This window comes from Diceros bicornis, chromosome 20 (assembly GCF_020826845.1).
Source record: "Diceros bicornis minor isolate mBicDic1 chromosome 20, mDicBic1.mat.cur, whole genome shotgun sequence".
NCBI lineage: Eukaryota > Metazoa > Chordata > Mammalia > Perissodactyla > Rhinocerotidae > Diceros > Diceros bicornis.
The window spans coordinates 29078882-29106095 of NC_080759.1; the positions used below are offsets into that span (position 1 = coordinate 29078882).

Consider the following 27214-nt stretch of genomic DNA (forward strand, 5'->3'; position numbering starts at 1 on the left):
CAGGAACATTGAGTCTTTCATGTCTCATGTATTGTTTGCTTGGCCCTTGAATCACAGATAATGTGGTTTGTCAGGTCAGGAGAATGTGAGAGGGTTTAAGAGAAGAATCTAGAGGGGTAAGCAGTGATCAGATCAGGGAAGATCTCAAGTGCTCTAAGGAGTTAGGACTTTAGCTTGAAGGCAATGATAAGTCATTGAAGTTTTCAAGCACACAATGGCTTGAAATGATTAGTTATTAGCAAGATTACTGTGGAAGGTGGTGGTGTGGACATGAGTCTTGAAGCTGGAAAACCGGCAACAGGTTCTTTGTAGTCCATGTGAAAATGAGGATGTTGACTAAGGTAGTTGCAGTGGGGCTGGCTGTAGGGATGGGGGGTGTCTACTGAGAAAATAGAAAACTTGAATCAAAGGGAGTAGCTTCCAAGTCCCCCTCCATTTCCTTCTGTATCCCAGGCTATGAGGATTCCATGAGATCATACATCTAAAAATATAGCAGTGTGTATAGTGGAGCAGGCCTCAAATATATCAGAGGGAGAGGAGTCTTGGATGACAGGTTTCTGATTAGGGCAAGGAGGTGGTGCATTCACTTAGGGAGTATACTAGAATGGAGGCAATGAGGGGGAAAATAATATATTAAAGCTGGATGTTTTTGAGTTGCTAGTGGGACACCAGGAGGAAGAGTCTGGGAAGAATCCAGTAAACCTGGTGGCAGTTTAAGTTGAAAGTCTGGGCTAGAGATCTACATTTGGAAGTAATGAACATATAGTTGTGAAAGGGAACTGATTTTAAGGGTTAGAATGGTGAAGCTAATTTAAATGGAGATATGAGGTGATGGTGAGACCTAGTAGGCATTGAGAAGTGATGGTGAGAGAAAAGGATTTGATTTCTTGACTAATAAACTTCAGTAACTATCCTTGACTCAGTAATGGTTGAAATCATTTGAAAGTATACAAATTCCAGAAAAAGAAGACAATTTAGAGAGGCTCAAAGAAAGATTTGGGGAGATGTCCATAGGAGACGAGAGGAGAGAGTAGTTCATTCACTTGTTCAGCATGATATCTGTGACAGTGCACCTACTATGTGCCAGGCCATGTTAGAGATACGGAGCAAAAACACAGGGTTGAACTTGACCGTCGACTCCACTGGTTGCAGAATTAGCCCAGGAACTAGGATGGAGCTGATGACACAAACTGAGACAGGACATTATATTTTTGAGGGGGGGGACCAAGTCATATGTGGCTGAAGCCAAGGAGAATGAGGATTTAAAAATAAAAAAACAAAAAAACCGACTTCTGTGTTTGGCAAAGTTTAGGTTAGTGTTTACTTTCCATAAACCTCATTTCAGTAGTATTAAGAATAAAGCCAGTTTGCTAGGGGTTCGGGAGATTTGGGCAATGAGGAATGGAGAATTTAGTTTATTTAAAACAAAAGATGCTTTTGGAAGGTTACCTAGGTATTCTATGGTTCTCTTTCATTTCTATTGATACAGTGCCCCTTCTCATGAACCAAATATCTATTTAGTGACTTCTGTGCCAGAAGCAGTTCTAGGTCCAGGAGATGTAAGTGGAAAACAAGACAGACAAGGATCCTCCTCTGACAGATTTCAATTGGGTGTGCATATGCTTGTATGTGTTGGGGGGTGACAAGCAATTTCAGGTAGTGTTAAGTGCTGTAAAGACAGATAGAATGAATGTGGGGGTGGGGGAAGCTTCTTTAGAAAGGTGATTAAGAAAGCTAAAGGATAAGGAGGGCAAAGATAGAGAACAGCCAAAGAACAAAGGCAAAGAACTGCCACTCATGCAGAGAGATGGTACTGGCCTTTTGAGTTCTGGGTTGGTTGCAAAATTTAACCTTGGCTGTAATTAGCTGCAACTTAGTAATATTGTATATTCATGTAAGAAAAACAAAGTAATGCGTTACAGAATTGTTTCACTGAAGAACTTGTTTCAAAGAAAGCTTTCTCTTTCAAATTAGTACATATGGCTTATATTTAGTTACTCAAAACAAAGGTAGTTTAAATCGTAATCTAAGAGCAGCACAGGGCAGAGACTATCAGTAACCTTAGGAACCAAGAATGGACTCGGAAGCAAAGCTTCCTTGTATAATAGGGTAGAGGGATGTTTTCTCAAGGAAAATTCCAATGAAAAAAATGGTTTTCATGTATGCAAGTGGTTTGTAGAACAGGCACAGTATGTGGATTGAGACAAAAACATAACTATTTTTGTGTCCTTTATACAATGGGAATCTGCCCCAGTGTCCCAAGATGAAGATTTGGTCTGACCCATGTATTTTTAGATTACTCACAGATAATAAAAAATATCCTCCAGTCATGATTAGTTGTGAAAACAGTTTTATTTCAGTAAGTAAAATGTCCAGTTCTATGTAATAGTCAAAACTCAAGGTTGACTTAATTCTTCCAGCTCAGGTCCCCTTTGGGCTGGAAGCCAGCAGTGGAGGAGGCATGAACCCTCTGATCTCAGCTTTCTCCCTGTACCACTTCTCTGGGGCTTGTGAGCTGAAATTTCACTCATCAGTCTGGTTAAAGGGTAGATAGGAGGAGGAAGGAGGGGTGTGGCGTGAAGGGACGGGTGGTTTGACAGCAGGTGATTAAGCTGACTTTTTCCACTCTTGGGCACTTGCATGCCCTCTTTGGAGGTTCCCCTCTGAGTTCCCTCTCCTGTAGCTCCCATCTCAATTCAGAATAGTCTTATGATTCCTTCCTAGCCCCTAGGATCCAGCCTCTTTCTCCCAAGGTTTTTTCCACCTCTGAGGGCCCTATTGGCAGGAACCAAAATTAACCTATGCTGTCTCTTTCTCCTGAATGGACCATATGTGGTCCACAGGAAATATTCCTACCTCCTTGGCCTCAACAAATTCTAGAGTGTAGGGCAACCTCATGGTAGCAGCCCTCTCCCAGGCCCCCACCGAAAGAGTTGCAGGAAACACATTTCACACCTCTGAGTGGTTCCTTTGAAGTCCCCTTCACTAGGTTTAGAGCTAGAAGGTAGTAATCCCCCTTTTCCAAGAAGGCTGGATTGAATACTTTCATTACCAGTCTCTCCCTTGGACCCCTTTTATATCCTTGACCTGGATGAGGATTCTAAAAGCTGTGACGAGGTTCTTATATACATTTCCTCTGTGTTTATGTGTGTTTCTAATTTGGTAGTTCCCAAGGCAAGAACAGTCCTATTCTGATAGGGTGTTACATTTATATAGCTCTGCAAATAAACATCTAGCAAATGTAAAAAGTATTTGCTTTGCCCTCAAAAATGTTTAAAGTGATTTGAACTGAGTGTTAGTATGTGGAGAAAATAAGTCATTTAGGGGAAAGTTATTTTTTTAAAAAGAGAACTAATAAACCGACATTGGAGAAAAGTCCAGCTTCCTCAAGTTAGGGCAGGTGGTAGAGGTGGCTGAGGAGGAAGCAAATGGTATTATTTCAGGAACACAGCCATCTTGGGCAAACCGGAGAAAGGAAGGGTTGGCAGTAATGGTTTAGCGACCTCGGAGTGGAGAAGGTGTAGTCAGGGCAGAAACGGTGATTCCTGTGTCACAGGGAGGCAGTCCTCAGGAGAAGCAGCTCCCCAAGGGAGGACAGAGCCAGGAAGCAGGAAGCCTCAGAAGCACTGTCCAATTAAGGACAGCTCTGGGGAGAGAGCTCTGGGAACATAGCCCTTTGAGGTAGCACAGCGAGGCACAGTGCTTTGAGACTTGCAGGAGACTGGAGATGGTGTAATACAACCCCTTTATTTTGGAAAGGAGAAAACTAAGGCACAGATTATTTGTTAAAGGTATCTGTTTTCTTTTTCTAGTAATAAAGATTCTGACAACAGTGAGTGTTGTTGGAATGCATTCCTTTAATAAAGATAGTGTGCAATGTAAGATTACTTTTGTAGTAAACTGCCTACATTAAAAAGAATCCTTACTCATCTATGGCCTGGATGTGGAAGCACAGTGCTAAACATACATCGTAAAGGACAGAGATCTAAGGTACAATTCACACATACAATTTTAGCATTGGATTAACTCGTTTAAAAGGTTATATAGCAAGCTGTTTTCCAGTCATCTGATCAGAGCAAATCTGTCCTTTCCTGATCCCTCCCCTGCCAAAAAGCCCATGAGAATATACTATGGAGTAAAATCCTCAATAGTTTTAAATTTTTGAACAGTTTTAAATGTTGAATAAGTTTCATATTCATCAAGGAGACAACTCAAAGTCTGAATAGATAAACTATAGGCAGATTGAAAGACTGTCACCTGCTTTCTGGTATTTTTTAATGTCTTCTTTAGAGCTGTGGTAAAATCTATGTAGATGCAAGCATAAACAGGCATTTAGCATTTGCAAAATAAGAAAGCTTCAGTTACTGGATTAAAACATGGTAATTGATTACATAAATACCAAAAATAACATGTAGAGAATAAAAATATAAACATCCAATAAAAATAGTTGGTATATTAGTCAAAGTTTATTGAAGAGACAGAAACCACAATAACTTGAACAGGAAAAGTTTAAGGGAAAGTTTAATGTAAGAGATTGGGGGTAATGAGGGATTGGCTAGTAAAAATTAAAGAGAAGTCTAGAACATAAGAAGAGCGGAAATAAGGAGGAACCACTAATGCTAGAGCTGAGATGGAGCACCCAAGGAAGAGGCCTCCCCAACCCTGTACCTGAGATCCAGATGTCACAGAAGGTGCAGCATAGCTCACTGAATGTTAGTGTCTTACTTCTGGGACTTGCTGGAAAGCCACCAGAGGGATGCCAGTAGGGAAGCCATTCCTGGGGAGGTGCCTTGCCCAACAGTGCTCTGCTGTGAAGCTGCCTGAAGGGGCTCTGGGGGAAGCTTCTGGTTGTTAGATTCCTCTGGCCAGTGTACATGGCAGGAACCTGACAGTGGAGAAGCCACCCACACTGCAGTGTCTTGGCACTGTGAAAGCCCCCCATATAGTAGGAGCTTGGTCCTGGAGCAATTGTAGGCCTGTTCCTGAAGCTTGCCAAGAATCATTTTAATATAGCTTAGAGCTCCCTGTCAGATTGAACCTGAGTAAAATCTGTGCTGACTTGCCCAATATAAATGTCTAAAATGTGCTAGACAAGCATTGTCTAATAGAAATAGAATGTGAGCCACAAATACAAACCACATATGTAGTTTTAGATTTCCTAGTAGCTACATTTAAAAACGTGAAACAAAAGTGAATCTAATTTTAATATATCTTGTTTAAACAATATGTCCAACATAATATCATTTACCATGTAATCTGTATAGAAATGATTGAGATATTTTACAGTTTTTCATAAGTCTTCAAAATACAGTGTGTATTTTACACTTTGAGCACATCTAAATTTAGACTAGTCACATTTCAAATGCTCAGTAGCTATGTGTGGCTGGTGGTTACTGTACTGGGTAGCACAAACCTAGACAATAAAATTAGTGTTTTGGAGTTGAGTGGTCATTTGGTAAATTTGTCTTCATCAGAAATGCTGCTTCATTCACCAAGTAAGATAAAGTCAAAACACACAAAAATTATAGGTTTTACGTCAGTTAATTTAAGTCCAGTTTTTTACCTGTGAAATGGTAGAAAAGTTGTACCTACCTCATACTGTTGTTTGTTGAGAAGTGTTGCTATGAGAACAAAATGAGATGGTGCATATAAGGTCTTCAGCACAGTGCCTGGCACACGGTAAGAGTTTGATAAATGTTAGCGATCATTATTATTACTATATAGGTATCATTCCTGGATAATGGGTATCACTTTGATAATAGCAGGAAGCCAAAACACTCGAAGACTATGTATCTTGGTGAATTCACCAAGGTCAATAGTCTGTACTATATGCTATAGACTCTATAGCACTGTAGGCTCAGAAATTTGATTTGATTAGAGCAATGAGGGTAGCTTATTTCTCAGGTGAAGCTCATATTAACCAAGTCATCAAGATGGATATATATTCAGTGAACTTATTTATTTTTTTTGTGAGAAAGATCAGCCCTGAGCGCTAACATCTGCCAATCCTTTTTTTTTTTTTTTTTTTTTTGCTGAGGAAGACTGGCCCTGGGCTAACATCCATGCCCATCTTCCTCCACTTTATATGGGATGCCGCCACAGCATGGCTTGACAAGCAGTGCGTTGGTGTGCGCCCAGGATCCAAACCAGCAAACCCTGGGCCACTGCAGCGGAGTGCACGCACTTAACGGCTTGCACCACCAGGCCGGCCCCTCAACAAACTTATTTTTAAGAACATTTTAACTACAGATGTAAACTGAACACTGTCTATGTGCCAGGCACTGATCTAGGCTTTGGGAATATATCAGTGAACCAAGAAGGGTAGGAAGAGGGGAGAGTGGTCATCTATAAGCCCCAATCATCTTTAAGACAAAATTACAGTCAACTCATAATATCCAGGTATGGTTGGGTTAACCATTTGGAGAATATCTCTGATTGAGACTCAGCAGCCACTTGGTGGGGATTAGGTTGAAAGGCAGCGGGAGCAGAGAAGGCATGGTCCTGAGATGCCTACCACATGAGCTCAGGTTCAACCTCAAGGTCGTACTTTCTCCATCTACTCCTCCCCCAGAACCATGTACATCGCCTGCCTCTGGTTAATCAGCAAGCTGATTAATCCACTCCCAGATAATTAAGAATCATTTGAAAATAGGCTTGCGAATTGATCAAAAATATAACTGTCAAACAGGCAGAATGTTCCTGATGGCCTGACAAATACTTTCTCTCTTTAACTCTGAAAGAACACTCTTTTATTTTTGGGTTCTAGAGGAAGCACCTTTCTGTAGCTCGCATGAACTCACCAAAGAGAAAAGTAGGAAATCTTTGCTTTAACATGGAGCTAGTAGGCTAACAGGCACTGGGTAAGATCACATGCAGTACCTTATAACACAGCCAAGCACAGCCTAGTTAATTACACTATAAGCTGACCCAGGTGGGTCTGGACATAAAACTAGACCCAATTACTAGGGGAAAATGTGGGGAAACGTGGATCCAGCATTCGTAATTCTAAACATGCCTCCTATACAAGCACTGTCATGAGGACACAATTATATGTCCATGGACATTTGTTGTTGAATTATTTGTAATATAAAAAATAGAAACAACTAAATCCCCTAAGTAGAGGTTAAGTAAATTACAGAATATCCTTACAATGGAATAGTAATACAGCTGTTAAAAAGCTATAGTAGTCAAGATAGTGTAATATTGGTATGAGTAGATATAAATCAGTGGAACATAACAGAGTCCGGAAATAGGCCTACATATATGTGGTAAATTGATTTTTAACAAAGGTGCCAAGGTAATTCAATGGGGAAAGAACAGTCTTTTCAACAAATAGTCCTGGAACAACTGGACATCCGTATGCAAAAAAAATTTTTTAGTAAAAAGAATCTCAAAGCTTGTCTTGCACTATGAAGTCAAGATGCATCAAAGGCCTAAATGTAAAACCTGAAACTATAAAATTCTATGAGAAAAACAGGAGAAAATCTTTCTGACCTCGTTGTTAGGCAAAGATTTCTTAGATATGGCATAAAAAGCACTACTGAGGGCCGGCCTGGTGGCATAGTGGTTAAGTTCACGTGCTCCGCTTCAGCGGCCCAGGGTTCACAGGTTCGGATCCCACAAGCACTGCTTGTCAAGCCATCCTGTGGCGGCATCCCATCTAAAGTAGAGGAAGATGGGCACGGATGTTAGCCCAGGGCCAGTCTTCCTCACACACAAACACACAAAAAAGCAAAATCTATAAAAGAAATAATTGGTAAGCTGGACTTCAAAACAACTAAATATTTCTGTTCTTCAAAAGACATAATTAAGAAAATAAAAAGATAAGACACAGGCTTGGATAAAATATATGCAAAACATAGTGATAAGTGACGTGTTCAGAAGAACTTACTAATTAAAAAATATGGGGCCGGCCCCTCGGTGTAGTGGTTAAGTGCGCGCGCTCTGCTGCTGGCGGCCCTGGTTCAGATCCCGGGCGCACACCGACGCACCGCTTGTCAGGCCATGCTGTGGTGGCATCCCGTATAAAGTGGAGGAAGATGGGCACGGATGTTAGCCCAGGGACAGTCTTCCTCAGCAAAAAAAGAGGAGGATTGGCATGGATGTTAGCTCAGAGCTGATCTTCCTCACACAACACAAACACACACAAAAATTTTTTTTTAATTGCCCAATTTTTAAAATGGGCAAAAGATATGAACAGATAGTTCACCAAAGAATAAATATGCATGGCAAATAAACATGAAAAGATTCTCAACATTATTAGTCATCAGGGAAAGGCATATTAAAACCATAATGACATAGCACTACACATCTACTAGAACGGCTAAAATAAAAAATGAATAAATAAAAACTGACAATACCAAATGCTAACAAGGAACAACTGGAATGCTCATTCACCAGTGGTGGAAATGCAAAATGATACAGCCACCTTGGAAAACGATTTGGCTGTTTCTTATAAAGTTAAACATATATGTACTATACAAGCCCAGCAATTCCACTCGAGTATTTATTCAAAAGAAATGAAAATGCAAAGACTTGTACGTGAATGTTTATAACAGGCTATTCCTACTCTAAGAACTAGAAACAATCCAAACATCATAACTAGGGAATGGATAAATAAATTTTGGTATATTCATACAATGGAATACTATTAAGCAATAAAAAGCAATAAACTACTGACACATGCAACAACATGGATGAATCTCAAAAGGGTTGTGCAAAGTGAAAGAAGATGCATGCAAAAGGCTATATATTGTGTGATTTTCTTTATATGACATTCTGAAAAAGGCAAAATTATGTGGACAGAAATCAAAAGGGCATAAGGGAAATTTTGGGGTGATGTAGATGTAGGTATTCTATATCTTGATTATGGTGGTGTTACACAACTATATATATTTTTCAAAACTTGTTGAAATGTACACCTAAAAAAGGTGAATTTTATTGTATGTAAATTACACTTCAAAAACTTGCCTACGGCTGGCCCCGTAGCGCAGCAGTTAAGTGCGTGCGCTCCACTGCTGGTGGCCCGGGTTCGGATCCTGGATGCGCACCGATGCACTGCTTGTCAGGCCATGCTGTGGCAGCGTCCCATATAAAGTGGAGGAAGATGGGCACGGATGTTAGCCCAGGGCCAGTCTTCCTCAGCAAAAAAAAAAAAAAAAAAAGGATTGGCATGGATGTTAGCTCAGGGCTGATCTTCCTCACACACAAAAAAAAACTTGTCTAAAAAAAAGGAAGAAGGGAAGTTGGAAGACAATGGAGCAATGCCTTCAAAATTCTCAAGGAAATTCTTTACAACTTAAAACCCTATATCCAGCCAAACTATAAAGTGTAAGGGTAGAATAAAGACATTTTCACACACACAAGCTCTCAGAAAAATTTACTTCCCTGAGCCTTTTTCATAAAACTACTAGCTGGATATGTTCCACCAAAACCAGGGAGAAAAAACAAAAAAAAAAAAGGGAAACCATGGTGTACAGGAAACAATAAATCCAACCTAGGAGAGAGGTAAAGGGAATTTCCAGGAAGGTGGCAAAGGGCGATTCTTGGGTGAAAACTCTGAGACAGGTGTAGAAGGCAAACAACTGAAGCAGGTAAGAAAGCTTTAGGAGAGTCACGTTCAAGAAGATCAAACTGACAATGCACATCACGTTTTAGTGTCTTGAGAGATTTTAGACAACTGATGGAAGTTTGGCTTGAACCAATGATAAGTACATAGAAAACTAAGCAAGTAAAAAATATGACAGAGTACTAACACCGCCTGCATATTATACACCTCATGCATTTTGATGTCTTGAGAGAAGATTTTAGACGACTGGTAGAAAGTTTGGGTTAAATTTATAAGTACATAGAAATCTAAGCAAGTAAAAAACATTAGAAAGTATTAATTCCAGACAAGACAAAAGTCCTTTAGTAAAAGTCAATTATAATGAACATAATCCAAAAAGGCACCTAGAAGATTTTCCAAGCTAAAATTTCAGACTCAAGTAATCTAGAACCATTTCAGTAAAAATAAAATATGCTAGACTTAGAACAAATTCCCAACACAAAGAAAATAAAATTCCCCTATAAAACCAGCTTAATTTCTGAAATTAAAAGCTCTGCACATTTCATAATGTACTTAGATTTAATTGGGTTTTACTCTATGGAAGAGAAATAATAAACAATATGAAAATTAAATTAGTAACTTCAAGTACTGGTTACATATGTAAGGAATATTATTATAGGAATATAAAGAATATACATAAGGAATAATATTCCTTACTGAAAAAGACAAAAATCAGGTCTTTAACTCTTTTCTTTCCTATATAATTTTTTTTTTTTTTTTGTGAGGAGGACCAGCCCTGAGCTAACATCCAATGCCAGTCCTCCTCTTTTTTGCTGAGGAAGACTGACCCTGGGCTAACATCCGTGCCCATCTTCCTCTACTTTATATGGTACGCCATCACAGCATGGCCTAACAAGCGGTGCGTCGGTGCGCGCCTGGGATCCGAACCAGTGAACCCCAGGCCGCCGCAGCGGAGCGCGCGCACCTAACTGCTTGCGCCAACATGCCAGCCCCTATCCTATATAATTTATTAGTTAATGAGGAAACCACCAAAGCTACATGACAGCTCAGTTCTTCAGAGTATATCCTCTTGATACACTTAACGTAACTTTTAACAAAGCTGTACCATCGTAAGATTCTTTTAGAAAGTATAAAATATTTAAAAATATTTGGGGCCAGCCCCATGGCTTAGTGGTTAAGTGCGCGTGCTCCGCTACTGGTGGCCCGGGTTCCGATCCCGGGCGTGCACCAGTGCACCGCTTGTCCGGCCATGCTGAGGCCATGCCCCAAATACAGCAACTAGAAGGATGTGCAGCTATGACATACAACTATCTACTGGGGCTTTGGGGAAAACAAAGGAGGAGGATTGGCGATAGATGTTAGCCCAGAGCCGGTCTTCCTCAGCAAAAAGAGGAGGATTGGCATGGATGTTAGCTCAGGGCTGATCTTCCTCACAAATAAATAAATAAACAAACAAATAAATAAAAAGTATTATAAAAAAATAAAAAAAATATTTTAGAATGGAGACCAATCTTCCTTAAATTGTTAAATATTTTATATTGTCCTTGTTTCAAAAGCATTTAAGGGTGACAGAAAAGACACAAATGAACCTTAAGTGGATATTGCTAAGGGAAAGAAGCCAGTCTGATTGTTGTATGATTCCAATTATATGACATTCTGAAAAAGGCAAAATGATACAGTCAGGAAAAAGAGGAGAAGTGTTGACTATGTGAAGCACAGGTGTTTTGTTTTTGTTTTTGTTTTTTTGCTAGGATAGAGTCACCCTGAGCTAACATCTGTTGCCAATTTTCCTCTTTTTATTTTCCTCCCAAAGGAAGGAGGCTTTTCCCAAAGCCCCAGTACATAGTTGTATATTCTAGTTGTAAGTCCTTCTAGTTCTTCTATGTGAGCCACCGCCACAGCGTGCCAACTGACAGACAAGTGATGTGGTTCCGCGCCCGGGAACTGAGCCAGGGCTGCCGAAGTGGAGCGTGCCTAAATTTAACCACTAGGCCATCAGTGCTGGCTCCACAGGAGATTTTTTAGGGTGATGAAAATATTCCATATGATACCATAATAGTGGATACATGACATTGTACAGTGGTCAAACCCTACAGAACTTTACAGTACAAAGTGAACCCTAATGTATACAAATTTTAAAAAATCTTTAGGGAGTTTGTGGTGTAAGGCCTAATATTAAGGCTCAATATTATATGTTGCCTTGACATCTGATAAAATTGGGAAGGGGGCCTTGAATGGTCTCACTGTAAGTTCCCTTTCCCATTCTGCTCCTGTAGATAAGTTCCTCTGGCCAAACAATGCTCCTTACCAAAGGGCCAGGCACAGTTAGTGCTAATTCCTGAGAAGTGGGTTTCAGTTCCCTGCCAGCTTGTGGAATTATTCAAACAACTAATCACATTCTTCACAAGAACCAGGGGGCACACCCCACCCTCTTGATACTACAAAGCCTGCCTTCCACAGCCTCTGGTTGTTCATTCTGTTCCTAAGTGCAAGCCCTGGGTGGTCCTCAATGGTGTGTGGTGCCCTCCTCCCCTAGGCTTGAGTATATGTGACCAATAGACTGCTGTCAACACATCTGTCCTGTGTTGGGTGTTTGGCCATCTCCATAACCCTAGGGAAGGAGTTTCCCTTTCACCAACAGGGTGAATAGGAGGTGGCTGTGACAACATAATCTATCTGTATTATACATCTATGAAACGACCTCACTGAAGAGGGTGGAGGAAATAGGTACTTACCTAAGGAAATGTGGAGTCCATGATTACCACTTGGAAATGAGTGGAGTCTATAAGACAAAAGGAACTGCACGCAAGTACTGGACTTAAGTTAATAAAATTGTTATTCAAAGGGGTAAGGTTAACAATCCTGATACTTCCATACATGTATACTTGAATTGAGCAATTAAGTAAATGGATGTTAGATAATGGAAGCTAGGCTTCTCACTGCTGGAGTGGGAGTCTACAGATAAGCAAAGGGAAGAGGCTAGAATGATCTATGGGGTAACAGATCAGAGTTGGTTGTATGGATCAGTATGAAGACATGTTTAGCTTACTATAGATAGGGGTGGTTCCACATACGGAAATATTTAGAGAGATGGGTATATTTATTGGCTAGTATACACAGATATGTTTCCTTGTGCTATCAGCTGAGAGGGTCTAGAAGCAAAGACACTCCGAGCACCAAATCTTGGTTTCTAAGACCACTCTCCAATAAAACTAACCAGGACACCTTGGAGAAATGGATGATCCTAGGACTGGGGCAGGAAGTACACAAGATGAGCCTGGAGCATCTTGTAGCACCAGAAAGCAAGGAAGTGATAAACAAACAATAAAAACCACATTGATGGGGTATGTCAAAGGGATACAGGAGCCAATGGAAAGAGCACCCAATGGCCAAAGCTGGAACAATTTGAGCAATAAAATGAAGGAGTACTGGATTATGACCCATTGTATAAAATAAATATTCATACTAGAGTCCATACTGCTATAAATAAATGATTGAACAAATAAATAAATAAATGGGAGAGGAAAGACAAATCTGTGAAGAATTCCAAGTAATTTATGAAGATAACCAACCCTAAAGGAGGGGGGAGCATAACTCCCCAATCCTTAAGTGTGGGCTGTGCCTAGTGACTTCCCTCCAAAGACTACACTGTGGAAATGAGGAAAAAAAGAGTAACTTTACAGCAGAGAAACCTGACAAACACACCCTTAGCCAGGTGGTAATCAAGGTCAACATCAACAGTGATAAATCAGGTGGATAGTAAGAACCCTTGATATGATGTGGTTAAAATGGACCATTGTCTGCATTCTTCCTGCCAAAATCCCATAACACCAGTCTAGCCATGAGAAGACTCCCAGTGTCACTAGAGGGGCATTCCACAAGATACCTGACCAATACACCTCAATACTGTCAAGGTCATCAAAAACAAGAAATATCTAAGAAATTTTCACAGCCAAGAGGAGCCTAAGCAGACATGACAGCTAAATGTAATGCGGTGTCCTGGATGGGATCCTGGAAAAGAAAAAGGATATTAGGAAAAAAATAACGAAATTTAAATAAAGTATAGACTTTAGTTAATGATAACATATCAATATTGGTTCATTTTTTCATTATCTGTAACAAATGTACCACATAATGTAAGGTGTTGATAATAGGGGAAACTGGGTGTGGAGTATATGAGAACACCATACCATCTTCACATTTTTTTCTGTAAATCTAAAGCTGTTCTAAAAAATAATGTCTACTAAAAAATGCATCTGGAAGCCTAGAGAGTAATAATACCCAGCAAAGTAAATAATGAATAAATGAGGAAATAAGGAACTTAGAGGAAGGAAGATATGATAAATCCAGGGATGAGGTTATAATACTAATGTGCATGCCTTTAGCAAATGCATCTTTGTTAGAGGTAGGCTGTAAATTTGGGTCAGCTGACGTAAAGATGCTTTGCGTGTCTGTTTCTTAGAGCGTCCCTCAGTACACTCCTGCACTGAGGATAGAGGACAGTGGCAGCAGATTAGAGGGAGCAAAGCTGGGCAGCTGCACAGGAGCCATTCTATAAGGGATACTACACATTTCTGGGGGGCCAAAACACCCCTGGGATTTTTATTTACCTGAGTTCTTCTCGGAAGGATGTGGCTAAAAAGAACTACTTTGATAAATCACTTGGGGTGGGATGAGACCTCCCCACCCACAAAATGCATGCTTAGATGGCCCGTTAACTACTGCCTAAGAAGTTAGGGTCTGGTAACCACAGAATCTTTGTTCCCTGGGACACGGCTCCAGCATCCTCTTTCTCTCCCTTTCCACTGAAATAAATGTTGAACCAAGAATATTGTTTTGAAGGGGACCATATTACTAGCCTGAATGGAGAACCAAATTATTAGCCTATTCAAGGCATGCACATGTTTATCAGCCCCTTGTATTATCAAATTGAGTAAAAATAAGTCTAACAGCAACCAGAAACAGGACAGTCCAATTACTTCTCCCTCTCTGATAGTCTCAAGTGATCCAAGGGTACAATTAGACTATCAGCCTATCCTTCAAGCAGCCATCCAAGGATATTATTTCCCTTAACTGCTAAGAATAGGGCAGCAAGGAGTTTGGAGCTACATTTTTTGGTGAATGAATATACTTTGTGCTGCTGATCATGGATAGATCCACGTGCCTGATACTCAAGTCATTTGAGAGGGGGGCAGGGTTGACATTTTCTTGTTAACAGTAAGGAACCTAACCAGGACCAACCAACCACAGCTACCAAGAGATGGGTCAAGGGAGTCTTTGTGAACAGTGCTAAGATTTTGTCTAGGAAACAGTTCTGGGCCTAATTCTACAAGAGTAATTGAAGCTTAAAATTCATAATCATGAGGGGGTTGCAAACATTTTAACATAAAAAGATTTCAAACCCAGAGTTAGGAATCATCTACCCTAGTTAAACAGTGGACAATTATCCACAAATTAATTTTAATCACTGTAACTTCCTTGGGAGTTTCGAATATAAACTGACTGCTTTTCTTTCTGTCTCTTCCAAAGGCTTATATTAGCTTCTGGATCTTCTTAATTATCCATTCTCTCTAAGTAAGTGTTCTGTCCTTGGATCCCTTAACTCTACAAACTGGGGAGATCTCATTCATACTCACTGCCCTACTTCATCTGCCATTTGTTTGGTAATGATACCCAATCTGTATGTCTAGACTGTCATTTCTTTGGAGTAATAGCCCTGTATTACCAGTATATTCATGGATCTCTATACCTGAATGTCTCTTAGATGCCTTAATGTTACAAATAGGATTCATTCGTTCTTTCTTTTTTTTTTTTTTTTTGCTGAGGAAGATTCACCCCAAGATAACATCTATTGCCAATCTTCCTCTTTTTGCTTGAGGAAGAGTCGCCCTGAGCTAACATCTGTGCCAATCTTCCTCCGTTTTGTATGTGAATCGCCACCATAGCACGGCCACTAACAAGTGGTGCAGGTCCATGCCTGGGATCTGAACCAGAGAACCGGGGCTGCTGAAGTAGAGCATGCTGAACTTAACCACTAGGTCACGGGGCCAGCCCCTCTAACAGTTAACTTTTTCAACTCAGTAATACATGTATAAGGTTCAAAACCAAGAAGTTACAAAAGGATACACAGGGAAAAAAGTCTGCCCCTTGCACCTGACTCTTAGTCAGCCAGTTTCCCTTCCCAAAGGTACCCATAGCTATCAATTTCTTTGGTAAAGAATGCATTTCTAAAATGCATCTACTTCACATCCTCCCGTGGCTCATCACTCTCTCTAAGATAATGTCCCTGAGAAGCACATATGAGGCCTTCCAGGATTTAGTCCTGTTTCTCTCTCGTTTCTTCTAACAAGTCCCTCTGTACATTCAGATTTCATCCCCTGTAACCACTTGCTCTTCCCTGAAAAGCCTATAGCTGTGATTCTGCATATGCTCCTTCCTCACCCAGGATGCTTTCCCCAAATTCCTCTATCCCTCATGCCACCCTTTTCTTTGAGTAGAAAACACCATCTCTTAACACTCCCTTAAATATATTCAAGTTCAAGCCTTTGCGGACCCCCACAGATAAAGGTTATGCCCTCCTCTCATGATGCCCTTTGAGGACCATATATATGTTTTTATTACAGCACCTATCACATTACTTTGCCACTCGAAGGAAGATACTGTGTTCTGTTGTTTTCTGAGTCCTCAGAGTCCAGCAAACTGCCTAATACCTACTTAGTTGTTTAATAAATATTGAATATTAGTTACAATGTAACTACAACTAAGCTAAGGATATATTAGGCTGCATTAATAGCACCATAGTACTTAGAGTTTTTAGTTCTGGCCACCATATTTAGAGATAGATATTGAGGAAGTATACTATCCACCTGACAGCATAGGGTCTACTAACACTATGACGGCCTTAACAAGAAAAGAGTAAGAGGCCCACAGCTCCCTTAGAATCTCTGAAGAGCTACAGAGGAAGCAGCTCACAACTAACTCCCGAGCTCCTCCAGGAGACCAGAGGTTCTCCACCACGATATTGGGTCATCCTGGTATGTCTTCATCAGCGCTGAGATATAATGTAACGTATTTGTACTAATAAAAGCCGAAGTACTGAAGTTTTAAAACAATTTACTTTTAGCCCCCCTCTTAAACTAGAGTGGATTCAAGGTTACTTCTGTGAAGTCACTCGTCCCCACTTAAATTCCAATATACTTTGCTGAGATAGGGGTAGAGTTACAAATGATGGGTCTGGAAACTGGGTGTAAGCCACAGGTTACCTTACCTTCACTTCTACCCTGGAACAATGTTGAGCATCTGAATATTATCTATCCTGGGGGATAGGATGGGGAACGGGCATACAGAGAACTGCTATCCTAGCCTATGAGCTCCTCCAGGGTAGGGCCCATGAGTTCTCATTTTGTATCTATCCACAGTGTCTGGCAGTTAATAAATGCTTGAAGAAAGAAAGGAGTGAAGGTTTGGGGATGGATCAATGGGAGAATGAAGGGAAGAGAGAGTGGAAGAAAATGTGACAAAAACTTTTAATAAGAGATGAAGGAAAGAAAAAGCAAAGGAATAAAGGAGGCTTACTATTTACTTTCTTAGACACTGTTAATTGAATTCAATTTTTAACTCAACTTAAGGAAAAAAATAAATAAAAGCTGCTTAAACAGAGACTATGGAAGACTGGATAAGATGACCTCTAAGTTCCCACTCAATTCTTTGGTCTATGATTCTAGGTTTTATTTCCACAACAATGCTTTTGAGTGAATAGTGGCATTTAATGAATATTTATTAAATCAAATTATCATCTAAAATAACACCAACACAGAAACAAACTGATGCTTCTGCTAAAAAAAGTTTATATTACTTTCTTAATTGGGTCTTCATAGTTTCACGAAGAGATTGGCAACGGGTTTGCAAAATTCAGCTTCAGTTTGCCCCCCTGTAAGATGCTCTGTGGCTTAACTGGCAGGGTATAGAGCTGAGGTACCTTGTGATTTTTTTCTTTTAGGTTAAAAGAAATAACAGAACCTTTCTAGGCTAAATTCTAGACATGATGCAAATTTAAAGTAATTTACGGTGCTATTTCTGAGGGGAAAAATTAGTTTTTTTTTCCCCTAAGAGAATCCAGAGAGCTATTTCTGAGCTGCAGAGACTCACAAGGCAAACAAGTAAAGGTCAAGAAACCAGGGAGCAAAAATTACAACATCAACCACTGCCCGCCTCCCAAACATCTCGGTAATCACAGATTTCTTAACTTTTTGGCCCTTCAAAATATGTGCAGTCCATAATGCGGCAGGAACTGATTATTCATCCAAGGCTAGCTGTGACTCTTCTCTGCTTATTTGATGTAAGTCTAAGCTCAAAGGCTTTTGCTTTCCCTGCAGTACCTCACTTGGAAAAAAGCAGTGCTTAATGCATGTTATTTTGATTTCATAAATAGAAAGTATGTAAAAATCAGGAGAGTTGGGGAGCTTTCATTGGGAAGAAAAAAGATAACATTTTTATTCTTTTTTTTAAATATTATTTTCATGAAGAGTCCAACTCTTTGTTCATTGACTCTGGCCCAAATGCTATGACACTGCAAAACTGAGATCATATAAACTGGTTTTTTTGGCCACTTGATTTTGCCCACGTTAGAGGAACATAACTGACTGACAAACTCACTTAAAAATTCTATTACAAATAAGCATACTTTCTCCGCTTCCACTGTGATATGACATGATCCCATTTCTACAGATAATAGCTAAATCTTACTCACTGCAAGTACAATAAATATTTGCCGATTGATTTCGTTGATGCAACTGTAAGCCTCGTTTTCAGTTCCAAGTCTACATTTTACCGATAATCTAAAAGTATTAATTCCTATACATCAAAATGTCTGGGCAACATCCCACTTTCTGAACACATACATTCACACACATCCCCAACCTGCTCCTTCCAACAGAGCTTGCTTTGGCTTGCTTCGGGGAGGAAACTTCAGGAGAGCATCTAGCAAGAGGACAGACCGACGACGCTACTTGAGCTGCGGAGGTGCCCAGTACAACTTCCTGGCTCAAAGTAAAAAAAGAGTGGCGGCGGCGGCGGCGGCGGCGGGTGAGGGGGAGGGGGCACTCCATCAAAGATCCAAGTGACAACTCTCGATGACTTCCAGATTCCATCCGAACGGGACGAATGAAAAGGTTAGAAAACAGTGGCAGGGCGTTGTCCCCTGCCATGTTTCAATTCCCGCTGCACTAGTAACAAGCCACACATCTGCCCTACCCGAGTGGGCTTCTCCAGTGCTCACTCGCCCCTCGGAATCACGGGGAGAGCGGTCTCCTCGACCCAGGAGTCAGAATCAAGGGAGACCCCTGCGGGCAGAGACTCCGCTAACAGGGAAGGAGCCCAGGGGCTGCCGCCCTTCGCCACCCAGGAAGACCCCTCCCGCGCGCAGGTGGGCGGGCGCCCGGGGCCGAAGGGATGCCCGGCGAGGAAGGGGGTGCCCGCGCCCCTCGCAGCGACCCCTCCCCGGCCCGCCAGGGGGAGCGTCTGCGCCCGGCGGCCCGCGGCCGGGCCCCGGCGGGCGGCGCAGGGCGGCGGCTCGGCGCCGCGGCTCCCGTCCCGCGTCCCCACCCCCCCCCTCCCCGGCCGCCCGCCCCCGGCGCGGCCCTGCCCGCCCCCTCCGCCCCCTCCCGCGGCGCCATGCGCAGACTCAGTTCCTGGAGAAAGATGGCGACAGCCGAGAAGCAGAAACACGACGGGCGGGTGAAGATCGGCCACTACATCCTGGGGGACACGCTGGGGGTCGGCACGTTCGGCAAAGTGAAGGGTGAGGACCCCCGGCGCGAGGCTGGGCCCCAGCCCGGGATCCGGGCGGCTTGCGCCCCTCGCACCTCTTCGTCCTCCCCGCCCGCTGCGTTCCTCGTCTCCCGGGCTCGGCGGTCCCTGTCCGGGCTCCGGCGGGAGCGGAGCCCCGGGCCGCCGCGGGACTGCGGCGCGGCCCTCCGGGGCTGGGAGGGGGTGGGGTGGGGCGGGTTGCCATGGCGACGGCGCCGCGGCCCGAGGGGCTCGTCGGTGCGAGGGGCGGGGACGCGGAGGTGCGAACTTTCCCAGGCGGGGCAGTCGGGGGCTGCGCGGCGCGCCCCGAGTGCGGGGTCGGGGCGCCGGGGAGGCGGCCCCGCGTTCGCCCGGCTCTGCTCCCTCGGCGCGGGGCCAGCCCGTCGCTTCCCTGGCCGTCCTCGGCATTGTCCGTGTTTCCGTCCTCTTGAGAGGCTGTCGGCTTCCCTGCCCCGGCTGATTCTCAAGTGTGAAATAATGTGTTCCCCCCAAACTAGACTGCTTTGGGAGTAGCTTACAGATTTTCTTTTTTTTTTTAAGGGCCATCTTGTCAGAAAGGATCACTAATTTTTTTCGAAGCAGGTCATGAATTTATACCGGTCCTCTATTTGCGATGCATCGTTTATGTTCTGAAAGCAGACTCCGTGCCTTCGGTGTTTCTGAATGATCTGTTTTGCGGTCTCTCTGTGCCAAACCTGGTAGTTAGTGCAGATGTTGCCTCCAGATAGTATTTAATAGTTCATTAATGCAGTCGTTTCCATTTATTTTCACAGGATATTTACATTTTAATAAACAATTTAGTGCACATCATGTGAACCTTTTTTCTTTTCAAAGAAAGGTGCAGAATCTCTTACCCTTGTGTTTCAACACAGTATTCTGGAAATAACAAACTTGCTCTCCAGTCCGCCAATTCTGGCACAGAAAGCTTAATTGCAAACTTTGTGAGGCATAAGTATTTTTTTCTTTAAAATATTTGACTTTGTTGTTAGGGATGTAGAGGAAGGAAGTATGGAACTGATCAAAATAATTCACGCCTTGGCTTTGGATAAGTAATAGACTATGACTTGCATACGCTAAGCTCTTGGTAAATATTTGACTTGAAAGAAAAAAAAGTTTGTGAAAGTCTGTACAGTGAATTAACTAACTGAGCCTTGCTCTCCCAGAGCTAAATAAACATTTTCTGATTTTATCTAGGGATGGAAGAGGAGAACCCTTCCTTCTCTTGCCCTTTCTGAGTCATAGAACTGGAAAATTGCTGTATAGTCCACAGGGAAGCAACTGCCTAAACCTTCTTATGAAAATCAGCAAGGCCAACAATGCAAGAAAGTAAGAAGCAAATGCCAGAATAGGGTACTAACAGCTATTAGGGTGGGTCTGTATCAGGCCAGTAAGATGTTTCTGTGCCATTGAAGTTATTTATTTTTGGCTATGCTGTCTCTTGTTAGTGGTTACAAACTGCTTTTCATTTACAAGTATTGTAAGAAATGCTCATTAATACCCCCCCAAATAGTGATGACAATCTTGATGCCCTCACCCTGCCCAGAGTTCTGTTTGGATGAGGGTGCTCATCTTTCTCCTAACATAGACTTGAGCAGAGTCAGGTCTCATTTTCTTATTTGTGAGGTGGTTTTCGGCATGGCATATAAGAAAGCAAGAGGAAATTTTTCGTTTTCTGGATTTGATCTGTGGTGTGGCTGTGACATGAATCCCTTTAGTGACTGCTGTTCCTTAACCTTCACTCCTCCACATGTGACTCGCTTGAAGTATCACTCACTGTCAAAGTCAACAACCTCTCCAAATATAGAAAGGCCAATATTAGTCAAAGGATCATAGGTTTCATAGATATGATTGCATTTGTTTATAAATATCTTAGTTGATGTAGGTCAAAATCCTCAGCTAGTGCATTTTTTTAAGTTGTTAAACGATTGGGATGCTTTTTGCCCCAAGTAATAGAAAGTCCAACTCAACCTATCAAGAACATCTCTTTCTGTGGTTCTCTCTCCAGAGCAAGGAATCCCCAGCGTACCTCTCATGGGTCTCATTGGCTCATCCAGTCCCTCTGGCCAGGGGATGCCAGTTGGCTTACGCTTGTTCCTAAGTAGGCACTCGCAAGGGAGATAGCATTAGCCTTGGAGGAATGTGGCCCACTCTTGGATGTGTGTGTGTGGGGTGCATCTTCTTCTTTTTTTTTTTTTTTTGTGAGGAAGATCAGCTCTGAGCTAACATCCAATGCCAATCCTCCTCTTTTTGCTGAGGAAGACTGGCCCTGGGCTGACATCTATGCCCATCTTTCTCCACTTTACGTGGGATGCTGCCTCAGCATGGCTTGACAAGCGGTGCATCAGTGCGAGTCTGGGATCCGAACCCGGGCCTCCAGCAACGGAGCGAGCGCACTTAACCACTACACCACGGGGCCTGCCCCCATTTTCTTCTGAAGTACTTGGATAGTGTAGGGAGACAGGGTCGATACCTACACAGAAATGAGTATTAATTGTTAGGCTAGAGAAAGGGGGACATACAGTCCCCCAAATGCTTGATGAGCAGGCAAAAATAGCTACTATAGTGGTGATGGTAACTTACACTAGCCTTAATTTGACAAGACTCCTTTGAATAATACGGTTAGCTGTATGTGTCAGTGGAGACAATTCGGAGTAGATAGAACTTTTAAAATTAGTTATACATGTTGGTAAATTTAACATAGAAAAGGAATATAATAGAAGATGTGATATTGGTAGGCAGAAAAATTCCCAATATAGTGCTCTGTGCTTAGAAGAAATTTAATTTTGGGGAGGAGGGAACTGTAAATTCATAGTGATTATTTTGTTTCCTGTTACAGGCTAAAAAATCCATTGGTAACTTAATTGTAATATTTTGAGGGGAAAGTTTACACAGGCAAGTAGGATTAGTTTAGGATTATGCTTGAATTATCTTTATTATTTCCAAGGTATCTCCCCCCTCTTCCCCCAGGTGGAACAGTTATAAAAGCATGGATTGAATAGTCATGCCACTATTGCAGTAAATTAAAATGGCGGTTTTTATTAGTTTTCCAAGAGAATAGAAGACTTTCTCTTTAGTGGGGTTGGTGGTCTTCAGCAAATGAGTTGTTTACACATACAACCTATTAAGTTGGTGAGTAGTTGTACATAAAACTGCAATTTCAGGTAAATAGGTGACTATACTGTGACTGTGAATGAATCATGGTAGAAGTTAGTTAAACATTTTTTTAAGTAAAAAAATCTATATATGAACTAGAGCTATATATATCAGCATGGGTGAATCTCAAGTCTAGAAGGTTAGGCCACAAAAGCAGAAGTAGAAGAATAGGTACAGTCATGTTATTTATATAAATTTTAAAAACATGCAAAAACACTCATGCCTTGCTGGTGTGGTACCATCTCTATAGAGTGTGACAGCATTTATTAAAATTAACCTAGCAATTCAACTTCTAGGAATTTATCCTGTAAAGATACTCATGTGTGAAATAATGAGTTATTCATTGCTGTATTGTTTATAAATACAAAAGATTGGAAGTAACCTTTCTAATAGGACAATAATTAAATTTTGGTTTACCTATACAGTGATATACTTTGCAAACATTAAGAAAAAAGAAGCAAGAGACTTTATATAATTTAGGGAACAATTTCCCAGGTGTATTTTTAAGAGGAAAAATAAGGAGGTAGTAGAACAGTGTGTACGGTATACTTACCATTTGTGTATGACAAGCAAGGACAGGGGCCAGCCCCGTGGTGTAGTGGTTAAGTTCAGCATGCTCCGCTCCGGGTGCCTGGGTTTGTGGGTTCAGATCCCCAGCACAGACCTACACCACTCATCAGCCATGCTGTGGCGGCAACCCACATACAAAACATAGAGGAAGATTGGCACAGATGTTAGCTCAGGGCGAATCTTCCTCAAAAAAAAAAATTAAAAAAAAAAAAAGGGGGCAAATATATATCTAGGTGTAACTGCTTACATATGTATCGAGTGTCTAAAGATATACATGAAACTGTGTTACATTAGTTGTTGAGAGGAGGGGAACTAGGTAGCAAGGGAACATTTTACTATATATCCTCTTATACTTTTGAATTGTGTAGTGCAGATATTATGTATTCAAAGGAATATATAAAATTAAATTTGTAAAAATAAACATGAAAAACATTGTTACTGTACATGTGAGAAAGACAAACGTCACACTCAAGATAGTGGTTACCTCTGGGGAGAGAGAAAGGGACCTGGGAGGAGTCATACTGGGCTCCCGTTGCATCTATAATGTTTTATTGCTTAAGCTGGTGGTGGGTGGGCATGGGTATTTGGTTTGCCTTTTGGGATGCCTGAAATGTTTTGTTAAGAAAAGGTACCTTTCTCAAATTTCCACTTATAGCTTTCAAAGCTCACCCTTCTCCAGAATTAACTTATTTTCCTTATACTTTTAGCACTGAGATTTTTATTCTTTTAATTTTAGAGTGAAAATAAAGTGGTTAGGTGATTAGAATATCTTTAGTAGATATTTCTATCTTGGTGGCATCTGTTTCCTATTTAAAATTGTCTCTTTCAAAGTATGATCTTGTTTCACTTCAGGGTTATATATCTGATAAGAAGAGCATTTGTTACAATGTTCTACAGTTAGACCAAGTTCCCTTTAGAAAGCAATAACAGGTTGTTAGCTCATATTTAGTTGACCAATGTGCTGATCCAGTGAGGGAGACATTGTGAATTCTGGTAACCTTTGCTGTGAGTGACTTCAAGTCTTCCGTGGCAGAAATACATGTTTTCCATTTCGTTCAAAAGCAACACCTTAGCACTACTGTGAAACAGTGACAATCTTAAGAGTAAGTTTTAAGCTTTGGAAAAGGGGAGAAATCGCTTAGTAATGCATATTCCTGAAAAAGTCCATTTACTACATTACAAAGTCCATTTTCAGTCCATTACTACATTGATTGACTGTGGAGCAACACTTATTTGGTTGCAACTGAGTTTAGTCAATGGAGAATCTTTAAGCCCAGTGTTGAGAAGGTGGTTCAGGTTTTGATCTTGTGCCTTTTTCCCCTCCCACTGCACATTGATTTTGGGATGGTCAAAGTGGATAGGTCAAAAGACTTGGAGTCAAAAGGCCTGTCCCAACTTGACCGCTGAATAGCTTCACTTCAACAAATTGCATAATCTCTCAGAGCCTCATAATTACCCGCCTCATAGGTTGGTTGTGAGGATCGAATGTGATAATGTGTTTCCTGAACTATAAGACACCATATTTTCAAGAGTATTGTGCTACTGAAATTGTAATATTGATGTTGGTAATTGGGTTCAAGGCAAATATTTCTGTTCCTTTAAGGAAGGAAAACATAATAGATTATCATATGATGGCCTTAAATTACCAAGATTTTGCTGGGAAGAAAGAGGGAGAAAAAGAATAGAGGGGATACTGCCCACTCTGAAAGAGAAAATATTTTAGAGTCATCAGTGTTGGGACATTATTTGAAAACCGTGGAGAGAAAAATCTGTATCCAGTTAAGACTGGGAAATACCAGTAAAACAATGTTTCTTTCGTATAGGTCTTTTCAGAGCCATTACTGTGTTAATATGCACAGTGAGTTTCCAAAAGGGAGACTGTACATCCTTTCCCAGACTTTCTTGATTATGAAATCTTTTTCTGTGGAGAGTCTCCAGTCCTAGTGTTTTGTAGAGCATACTTTAGAAAATCTATTCTAATAATTTTAGTTCGATGATTTTTCTAGCTCATAGAAAATTAGAATCCTCAAATTAGAACATCAAGAGGGGGCTGTAAGAGTTGAGTCCTGATAGACTCTGAAGGATGAGACACAACTTCAAAAAGCAGAAAACCATACGAGCTGGAACCTAGGAACCTAGGAACAGAAAGTCCTGTTCAGCTGAGTCCCACTGTGTCACTGTGTGAGGGCACAGGGGAGTAACTGATGCTCTTAGAAGGAGAACATTTGCTTGCTTCCCAGTCATCGTGTACAGTGTGTTCCATTTAAGAACCCTTGGGCCTGTGTAGTATGGTTTAGAAAACCTGTTTTCAAAAAAGATTATTTTTGTTAACGTGTTAATTTTAATGGTGAATATCATATTTTAGAAAAAATGTATTATATCAGTTTCCTATGGCTGTAGTAACAAACTACCACAAACTGGGTCGCTTAAAACAACAGAAATTTATTTTCTCAGAGTTCTGGAGGCTAGAAGTCCAAAATCAAGGGTTAGTAGAGTCATATGCCCTCTGAAGGCTCTAGGGGAGAATCTGGTCCTTGCCTCTTCCAGCTTCTGGTGGCTCCAGGGGTTCTTTCGCTTGTGGTAGCACAACTCCATTCTCTGCCTCTGTCTTCACATGGCCACCTTCGGGGGGTGTGTGTGTCTCCACGTTCTCTCCTCTTCTTTTTTTTTTTTTGCTGAGGAAGATTTGCCCTGAGCTAACATCTGTTGCCAGTCCTCCTCTTTTTGTATGTGAGCCACTGCCACAGCATGGCCACTGATGGATGAGTGGTGTAGGTCTGTGCCCAGGAACCAAACTGGGCTGCTGAAATGGAACGCCCCAAACTCAACTACTAGGCCACCGGGGCTGGCCCTCTCTCCTCTTCTTGTAAGGACACCAGTCATTAGAGAGCCCCCCCTAAATCTAGGATGACTTCATCTTGAGATGCTTAACCAATTACATCTGCAAAGACCCTAATTCCAAATAAGATCACATTCTGAGGTTCCAGTGGACATGAATGGGGGGGAGGGGCGGTGATACTATTCAACCCACTACACTTGCAGTTATAGTTTATGTGCTTTTAGTTTGTGCTCTTCGTTTCTCCCTTATAATACTTTAATTTTTGAGTAACTTTTAAATTGTTTTGATAGAATGAATAAAATGTCTTCTTGGTATAGAATTAATAAAATGTCATCTTAGTATCTTGTCTTAAAACATTGAAATTGATCTGAGGCAGGTTTTTAGTAGACTGGATCCATTTTCTCATGTAGGAAAAAGGTCATAGTAGCAGTGCCTGGCACAGAGTGAGTGCAGGTACTCAGTAACTATTTCTTAAATGAATGAATGAATTTTTAGAATAATTCTTATTAGTATGGGAGAATTCAGTCTATTATTCTTTTCAGAACCACAAGACTATAAATTAAGGATTCCACTGATATTTTCAACTTGTACTATTTAAGGATATTTATTTATATTGTTATACTATGTAATGTCCGTTTGAGGATTACCTTTTTAGAAAAATTATCACATTTCACTTACCATTTTTGGAAAAACAGACCTGGGTTCACATTTTGGCTTTGCTGGTCACTAGCTGTGTAACTTGAGGCAAGTTATTTCATCTTCCTGTGCCTCTGTTACCTGTAAAGTGCTGTTGATAACACCAGTTTCCAGGGTTGGTGAGAGTTAGAGTCAGTATGTTTGTGTACAAAGTGGGTATGTCATGAATATTAACTAGTAAGTTGCATACTTTAATTGTTATGTATTATAAATCAACTAGATTGATTGAGTGATTGATTGATTGATTGATTGATTTTGAGGAAGATTGGCCCTGAGCTAACATCTGCCAATCCTCCTCTTTTTACTGAGGAAGACTGGCCCTGGGCTAACATCCATGCCCATCTTCCTCCACTTTATATGGGATGCCACCACAGAATGGCTTGACAAGCGGTGCGTCGGTGCGCACCCGGGATCCGAACTGGCGAACCCCGGGCCACCACAGCGGAGCACGCGCACTTAACTGCTTGTACCACCGGGCTGGCCCCTAGATTTATATTTAAAAAAAATAGTATTTGTTTAAAAAATCTGATTTAAACTCAAGTCAAATGAACCTGTTTTTCCACCCCGTGTTCTTTTGTGAC

General features: G+C 41.3%; 1 protein-coding gene across 3 annotated transcripts in view; it reads left to right on the plus strand.

The window, feature by feature from the left end:
* The first annotated feature begins 19189 nt into the window (after positions 1–19189).
* The window catches only part of PRKAA1 (protein kinase AMP-activated catalytic subunit alpha 1), a 31143-nt gene continuing 23118 nt past the window's right edge, over positions 19190–27214 (plus strand). Inside the window, exons 1-2 of one of the 3 annotated variants that reach the window (XM_058564175.1) lie at positions 19286–19367; positions 20570–20701. In XM_058564175.1, coding sequence (XP_058420158.1) covers positions 20692–20701 — 10 coding nt within the window. In that variant the 5' untranslated portion in view covers positions 19286–19367; positions 20570–20691. Of the gene's footprint in view, positions 19368–20569; positions 20702–27214 lie in introns of all 3 variants that reach the window. The other 2 variants (XM_058564173.1, XM_058564174.1) reach the window with 2 other exon arrangements.